This window comes from Cetorhinus maximus, unplaced genomic scaffold (assembly GCF_964194155.1).
Source record: "Cetorhinus maximus unplaced genomic scaffold, sCetMax3.hap1.1 HAP1_SCAFFOLD_830, whole genome shotgun sequence".
In the NCBI taxonomy this organism is placed as follows: domain Eukaryota; kingdom Metazoa; phylum Chordata; class Chondrichthyes; order Lamniformes; family Cetorhinidae; genus Cetorhinus; species Cetorhinus maximus.
The window spans coordinates 92,481-100,691 of NW_027596772.1; the positions used below are offsets into that span (position 1 = coordinate 92,481).

An 8,211-nucleotide genomic window follows, 5' to 3' on the forward strand; every position below is an offset into this window, starting at 1 on the left:
ATTCATCCAATTTCCTTTTGAAAGTTAACATTGACAGCAGCAGCTGATTCACAGAATGTGTGAGGGGGGAGTACAGGATAATGTACCTGTACAGATATCACAGTATCTTTACAGTGCAGAAAGAGGACATTTGGCCCATTGTGTCTGCACTGTCTCTCTGACAGAGCAATCTGCCTAGTCTCACCCCACTGCCTTATCCCCGTAACCTTGCACATTCTCTCTTTTCAGGGAGCAATCTGATTCCCTTTAGAATACCTGGATCGAACCTGCCTCCACCAGCCTTTCAGGGAGTTTGTTCCGGACTCCAACCACCCTCTGGGTGAAAAAATCTTTCCGCACATCACATTTACTCCTTTTGCCAATTATTTTGTATCTGTACCCTCTAGTTCTTGATGTTCTCCTGGGTGGGAACAGTTTCTCACTATTTACCCTGTCCTTACCCCTCAGGATCTCGAATTCCTCTATCAAGTCTCCCCTCAGCCTTCTTTTCTCCAAGGAAATCAGTCCCAACCTCTCCAATCTATCCTCATAGCTCCAGTTCTTCATCCGGGAATTATCCCTGTGAATCTCCTCTGTACTCTCTCCAATGCCTTCCCATCCTTCCTCAAGTATGGCACCCAGAACTGGACGCAGTACTCCAGATGAGGCCTAACTAGTGTCTTATTTGTTTAATATGACCTCCTTACTCTTGTGCTCAATGCCCCTATTAATAAACCCTAAGATACTATATGCTTTATTAACAGCACTCTGGACATGCCCAGTCATCTTCAATGACCAATGTACATATGCACCGAGGTCCCTCTGATCCTGCACCTCCTTTAGAGGATCTCCCTTTGTTTTACACTGTCAGTTGTTCACCGATCAACTGGAACAAGGCAACTGGTCAGTTCTAATCTCTGACCTCAGGAAGTCAGACCAGAACCAGGATCAGTGTCAGATTTACAAGAGAACAGGTGCAGGGTTACACTGGGAGCACACTGATCACATCCATCTCTCTGTAAGAGGTGAGAGGTTTCTGTTTCAGGTGTTCTGTATTTAATCTCTGAGTTATGGGTTTGGTAGTGCAGTGATTATGTTACTAGACAAGTGATCCAGAGGCCTGGACTAATCACCCAGACAATGTGAATTCAGACCCTCTATGGGGAACTTCAATGAATAATGAATTTAAATTTAAAATCTGCAAATATAAAGTTAGTTGCAATAAAAGTGACAGTGAAGCTGTTGGATTGTTGTAAAACCCCAACTGGTTCACAAATGTCCCTTTAGGGAAGGAAACCTGCCGTCCTTACCCAGTCTGGTCTCCATGTGACTCCAGTCCCACAATAACCTGGTTGACTTTTAACAGCTGCTTCTGGGGCTTTTGTTATGAGGAGAGGTTGAGTAGGTTGGGCCTGTACACATTGGAATTTAGAAGAATGAGAGACAACCTTATTTGAACATTAAAGATTCTTCGGTGTCTTGACAGGGTAGATGGTGAGAGGTTGTTTCCCCTTGTGGGAGAGTCTAGGACCAGAGGGCATAATCTTAGAGCAAGGGGTCGCCCATTTAATACAGAGATGAGGAGGAATTTCTTCTCTGAGGGTAGTGAATCTGCAGAGGGCTGTAGAGGCTGGGTCGTTAAGTAAATTTAAGGCTGAGATAGATTTTTAATCAGAAAGGGAATCGGGGGTTATGGGGAAAAGGCAGGAAAGTGGAGTTGAGGATTATCAGATCAGCCATGATCTCATTGAGTGGCAGAGCAGATTCGATGGGCTGAATGGCCTATTTCTGCTCCTGCATGTTATGGTCTTATGGCTTGGCCGGCTATGGAAAACGGTAGCTGTGCGCTGCCCACAGCACATTGCCTGGCCGAGCTAGAGCCCAGAGACCGGAAAGCGGTTTCGGTGAATAAATTTGGCGACCCGTGTCTGGACATTTTGCTGCATCGGAAGGTGCTGGTGGGGCACAAGCGGCGTCAAACGCTGCCAAAACCAGGGGAGGCTTATATTATAAGGCTTATAATCCTTATAACGGGATTTTTCATGCCTGTGGTCTGAAGTCTTTTCCTCCAAAACCACATGTGTGATCGTGGTCAGGCTTGTTGGAAAGAGCAGAGCCCCCAGCGGTACTATATTGGGTCACCGACACCAACCGAGCCCGGGAAAATGGTGAAACCTGCCGATGAACACCGGGCCTCCTGCACCCACTGGGCCGCAAGGTTGGATTGAGGCGCGGTCACCGACCAGTTTCAGGGCTCTGCCGGCTACAGAGAACGGCAGCTGTGCCCCGCCGGCCCAGCTACAGCCCAGACAACCAGAAACCGGTTTTCGGTGAATAATTTCGGCGTGCTGTGCCCGAACACTTCACTGCACAGGAGGCTGCTAGACAGCTGAGCAGGCAGTTTAACATCTCAGCTGAAAGACAGCACTTCACACAGTTCCGCACTCACTCACTCATTTTGGTATCTCCCCCACTTCCCCCCACTCCCCTGTCCTTTGGGGGGTCCCCGTGCCACAAGGGTTTGATTGTAAATCTGCTGCTGTTCATCCTTGAATTTATTTAGGACTGAGATAGACCGATTTTAACATTCTCATCCTTTTATCAAACATTCTGTGGCCTCACTCCTCCCCATGTGTAACCTCCTTCAGCCCCACAACCCTCAGATCTCTGCACTCCTCCAATTCTGGTGTCTTCAGAATCCCAGATTTTCCATCGCTGCATCATTGGTGGCTGAGCCTTTAGCTGCCTGGGCCCGAACTCTGGAATTCCCTCCCTCAGCCTCTGCCTGTCTGTGTCTGTCTCTCTTCCTTACCTCCCAACAACACCATTTGCTCCTTAAAGCCTACCCCACTGCCTGAACCCTTGTGTAGCTCAGTGTCAAATTTTGTTGCATAAGCACGTAGGATATGTTCTGTTTAAGGTTCTATTTAAATACAAGTTGTTGTTGTTCAGTCTCCTCCTACACTTTCCAAACCACCGTCCTTTAACCCGGATATTAGATGATTCAGTCACTGGGAAGGTCATCTCGGATTCCCTTCACTCACTCAATATCCACATCTCCGTGCTCACCGCCTGTCCCCATCTACACCCCTCACAGTGGGAGGAGGGACTATTGCAGGGTTCTCTAACTCTGTCCTCTGGCCCTCCCTCTGTCGGTCAGCACAGCTCCTGTGGAGTGTCCAGCTCTTGCCCATTGCCTCCCCTGTAAGCCTCCTCTCCTCTACACTCTGTGCTCCATCACCGTGCAGCTCCTGTGACCCACTTTCCAGCTGCTATTGGTACCCAGGATGTAGAGTGTAATTTAATCGGTCTGTGCTCCTGAACGGCTCCTTTACACACTTGTCCAAAGTGTTGGATTCTTTTAATGTCACCTGAACTCTGCTGGATTTTCTCTCCTAGGAATCGACACTCGAACAATCGAAATGAAGCATCTAAGGATGTTCCTTTGACAGAGGTGACCTGTCCAGATGAAACACGGGGCCTTGTGACAACAGCACCTGAGCATCAGGATGGAGCGGCTGGAGAACAAAACCTTCTGGGGAACGGGACTGTCCAGCACCGACTGAGTTTCCCCAGCACTGAGCCTGTGTCAGGGAGGGGAAAATCAGCCCAGAATGGATGATTGTTACATATGAACGTATAACCCTCTGCGCTGTGGAGGCTCCCCCCCCAACACCACCACTGCCCTGCGGGTGCCAGCCCTCCCCCCATCACTCTCTCTCCCACCCACACAATGAGGCACCGTGGACTACGTGCTGAGGGATGTATTAAAGCTTGGGGGCAGCCGCCACAAAGGCGCAATGGGGAAAGGTCGCTGTCTAAGACCTTTCAGCTACAGTGCACCGAGGGGCTGGGAATTGTATAGACCCCTCGGGCTGTACGACTCAGACGGAAAGTGTACAGTGAACACTAAATATATCATCATTGTATTGAAGCACCTCAGAGTGTTAACATGATGTATGTCGATAAAGTGAATAGCTTTGCACTGTCTGACTCTCGGTAATGACCATATTGAAATGTCTGTAATATTGATTCCATTGAAACACCTCATGTCCTGTGTGGAAAAGTGGAATATGATTGCATTTTTTGTGATGGCCATTTCGAAATGCCTTGTAATGTTTTTTCAAATATTTTATGAAAGTATATTGTTCCAAATAAAAATTTTGTATTTTATATCTTCAAAATGAAGTCAAAACAGGTCTGTGGGTCTGGATTTTTAATTTCATATGTTTCCCAGTTGGAGGGGATTCTGATCCTCCAGACAACCCTCAGAGAGAAATTTCTCATTTCTGTCTTAAATGGGCAACCTCTTATTTTTAAACCATGAGCCCCAAGTTCTAGATTCTCCCACAAGAGGAAACATCCTCTCCACATCCACCCTGTCAAGACCCCTCAGGATCTTACTCTTCGAGTCTGTCCAACCCACCCATTCCAGGTATTGGTCTGGTAAACCTTCTCTGAACTGCTTCCAACGCATTTACATCCTTTCTTAAATAAGGAGACCGTTCAGTGCTTCCTTGTGGAGATCATAGTTCAGGATTGAAATCAGAATCACTTCCCACTGACAATGAGTCCTTGTCACCAACTTGTCATCAGTGAGTCTGAGATGATAATTTCAGAATGTCCAAATCAACAGGAGATCAGGAAAAGGAATTGACCAATTTGGTATTTTAGGGACATTTATTTATTACACTGAATAAGTTCAATAATGTATTGGTACTTACAATTGTATTTTGGACACTATTAAGTTTATACAAAAGTTCCCTGCCTTCCATGATCTTTACTGTCATCAGTGTAGAACATGATCTTGGAGAGTTTCCCAATGCAGCTGCAGTTGGTGGCTTTGGCTTGGTGGGTGCGGGGGGTGGGATTACGAGGTTCGGGACTCTCCCTGGATGAACATCCTGTGTCACCAGCTGCTCTCCTTTGGTGGCTCAGGTCAATTCTTCCACAGGACCTCCACCCCTGGAATCGGGGAGAGATTGGTGCCTTCTCTCCACCCAGAAACTGAACTGGACTAGCCATATAAACGCTGTGGCTACAAGAGCAGGCCAGGGGCTGGGAATCCTGAGGCAAGTAACTCACCTCCTGACTCCCCAAAGTCTGTTCACAAGGCACAATTCAGGAGTCTCTGATGGAAACTCTCCACTTGCCCTGGATGAGTGCAGCTCCCACAACACTCAAGAAGCTCAACACCATCCAGGACAAAGCAGCCGCTTGATGGCACCCCTTTTACAAATATTCACTCTCCACCACCGACGCACATTTGCAGCAGTATGTACCATCTACAAGATGCACTGGAGAAACTCTGTAACCTCTTCCAACCCTGTATAACCCTCCCTATCCTTGTAACCTCCTCCTGCCCCTACAACTGTCCCTATCCCTTTAACCTCCTCCAGCCCATACAAACCTCCCTATCTCTGTAAACCTCTTCCAACCCCCTATAACCCTCCCTATCCTTGTAACCTCCTCCAGCCCCTACAACAGTCCCTATCTCTGTAAACTCTTCCAACCCTTATAACCCTCTCTATCTCTGTAACTTCCTCCAGCTTCTGTAACCCTCCCTATCTCTGTAACCTCTTCCAGCCCCAACAACCCTCCAAAATCTCTGCGCTCCTTTCAGCCCCTTGAGCATCCCCCGATTCCCAATCGCTCCAACATTGGCGGCCGTGCCTTCAGCTGCCTGGGGCCCTAAACTCTGGAATTCTCATCCTAATCCTCTATCTCCCTTCCTTTAAGATGCCCCTTAAAAACTTCATTGTCTAAGCTTTTAGTCCCTAGTATCTGCTTAGGTGGCTCTGGAGCAACTTTTGACTCATTTACAAAACCCTGATGTGCATGGGGGAACTTTTTTGCAGTATTAATGGCGCTATATAAATGCAAGTTGTTTTTTTGTTGTTGTTCCTGTATTAAAGGGGTTCAGTCATTAGATGGCGCTGCTCATCCAAATTTAAAACTGAGCAGCGGCGCCACCAGGTGGGCAAAGGGCGGTATTGCAGAGACAACTTCAGCAACTTTCAAAACAGAGACTTGCATTTCTCTGGCGCCTTCACCTTCCCAGGATGGCTAAAGCTTTTCACAGCCAATTAAATACTTTTCCAAAAGTATGTTCGCTGTAGTAATGTAGGAAACGTGGCGGCCAATTTTCGGACAGCAAGCTCCCACAAACATCAATGTGATAATGATCCAGATCATGTTTTTTTAGTGATGTTGCTTGAGGGGTAAATATTGGCCCCAGGACACCGGGGAGACCTTCCCCCTGCTCTTCTTCCAAATAGTGGCTGTGGGATCTTTTACACGCACCAAGGAGGCAGATGGGGATCTCGGTTTAAAATTTCACCTGAAGGCCAGCATCTCCTTTGGCACCGACCCTGCGACAGCGCGGCACCCCCTCAGTGTTGATGGGGGAGCAGCGGGTTTGGAGAGGGACCGGGAGGTAGGGGGCTGGTTGGAGAGGAACCAGGGTCATGGGGTGGGGAGAGGAAGCAAGGACAGATGGCGGGGGGGAAGAGAAGGAGTGGCGGGTGGGGAGAGAGGGAGTTGGGGGGGGGAGAGAGGGACTGGGGGGGGAAGAGGGAGTGGGGGGGGAAGAGAGGGAGTGGGGGGGAAGTGAGGGAGTGGGGGGGAAGAGAGGGAGAGAGGGGTGAAGAGAGGGAATGGGGGGGAAGAGAGGGAGTGGGGGGGAAAGAGGGAGTGGGGGGGAAGAGAGGGAGTGGGGGGAAGAGAGGGAGTGGGGGGGAAGTGAGGGAGTGGGGGGAAGAGAGGGAGTGGGGGTGAAGAGAGGGAGTGGAGGAAGAGGGGGAAGAGAGGGAGTGGGGGAAGAGAGGGAGTGGGGGAAGAGAGGGAGTGGGGGGGAAGAGAGGGAGTTGGGGGAAGAGAGGGAGTTGGGGGAAGAGAGGGAGTTGGGGGAAGAAAGGGAGTGGGGGTGAAGAGAGGGAGTGGGGGGAAGAGAGGGAGTGTGGGGGAAGAGCGGGAGTGGGGGGAAGAGAGGGAGTGGGGGGGAAGAGGGGGAGTGGGGGGAAGAGAGAGAGTGGGGGGGAAGAGCGGGAGTGGGGGGAAGAGAGAGAGTGGGGGGGAAGAGGGGGAGTGGGGGGAAGAGAGGGAGTGGGGGGGAAGAGAGGGAGTTGGAGGAAGAGAGTGAGTTGGGGGAAGAAAGGGGATGGGGGGGAAGAGGGGGAGTGGGGGGGAAGAGAGGGAGTGGGGGAAGAGGGGGAGTGGGGGGAAGAGAGGGAGTGGGGGGGATGAGGGGGAGTGGGTGAAGAGAGGGAGTTGGGGGGGAAGAGAGGGAGTGGGGGGGTGAAGAGAGGGAGTGGGGGTAGAGGGGGAGTGGGGGGGAAGAGAGGGAGTGGGGGAAAGAGAGGGAGTGGGGGGGGAAGAGAGGGAGTGGGGGAAGAGGGGGTGTAGGGGGGAAGAGAGGGAGTGGGGGGGAAGAGGGGGATTGGGGGGAAGAGCGGGAGTGGGGGAAGAGAGGGAGTGGGGGAAGAGAGGGATTGGGGGGGAAGAGAGGGAGTGCGGGGGAAGAGAGTGAGTGGGGGGGAAGAGAGGGAGTGGGGGGAAGAGAGTGAGTGGGGGGGAAGAGAGGGAGTGGGGGGGAAGAGGGGGAGTGGAGACTCTCTGTAATGACCATATTGAGATGTCTGTAATATTGATTCCATTGAAACACCTCATGACCTGTTTGGATAAGTGGAATATGATTGGCCATCACAAAACATGCATTTTGAAATGCCCCCTCAGTACTGACCCTCCGACAGCGCGGAGCCCCCTCAGTACTGACCCTCCGACAGCGCGGAGCCCCCTCAGTCCTGACCCTCCGACAGCGCGGAGCCCCCTCAGTGTCGACCCTCCGACAGCGCGGAGCCCCCTCAGTGTCGACCCTCCGACAGAGCGGAGCCCCCTCAGTGTCGACCCTCCGACAGCGCGGAGCCCCCTCAGTGTCGACCCTCCGACAGCGCGGAGCCCCCTCAGTGTCGACCCTCCGACAGAGCGGAGCCCCCTCAGTGTCGACCCTCCGACAGCGCGGAGCCCCCTCAGTGACGACCCTCCGACAGCGCGGAGCCCCCTCAGTGTCGACCCTCCGACAGCGCGGAGCCCCCTCAGTGTCGACCCTCCGACAGAGCGGAGCCCCCTCAGTGTCGACCCTCCGACAGCGCGCAGCCCCCTCACTGTCGACCCTCCGACAGCGCGGAGCCCCCTCAGTGTCGACCCTCCGACAGCGCGGAGCCCCCTCAGTGT

At 51.7% G+C, this 8,211-nt stretch overlaps 1 protein-coding gene across 1 annotated transcript in view; it reads left to right on the plus strand.

Annotated features, from left to right (window-relative positions):
* Positions 1 to 240, plus strand: part of LOC144674854 (ICOS ligand-like) — a 65,342-nt gene extending 65,102 nt beyond the window's left edge. The window contains exon 6 of the mRNA XM_078536025.1: positions 229 to 240. Within this exon, the coding sequence (XP_078392151.1) occupies positions 229 to 240 (12 nt within the window). The remainder of the gene's footprint in view (positions 1 to 228) is intronic.
* Positions 241 to 8,211: the final 7,971 nt, after the last annotated feature.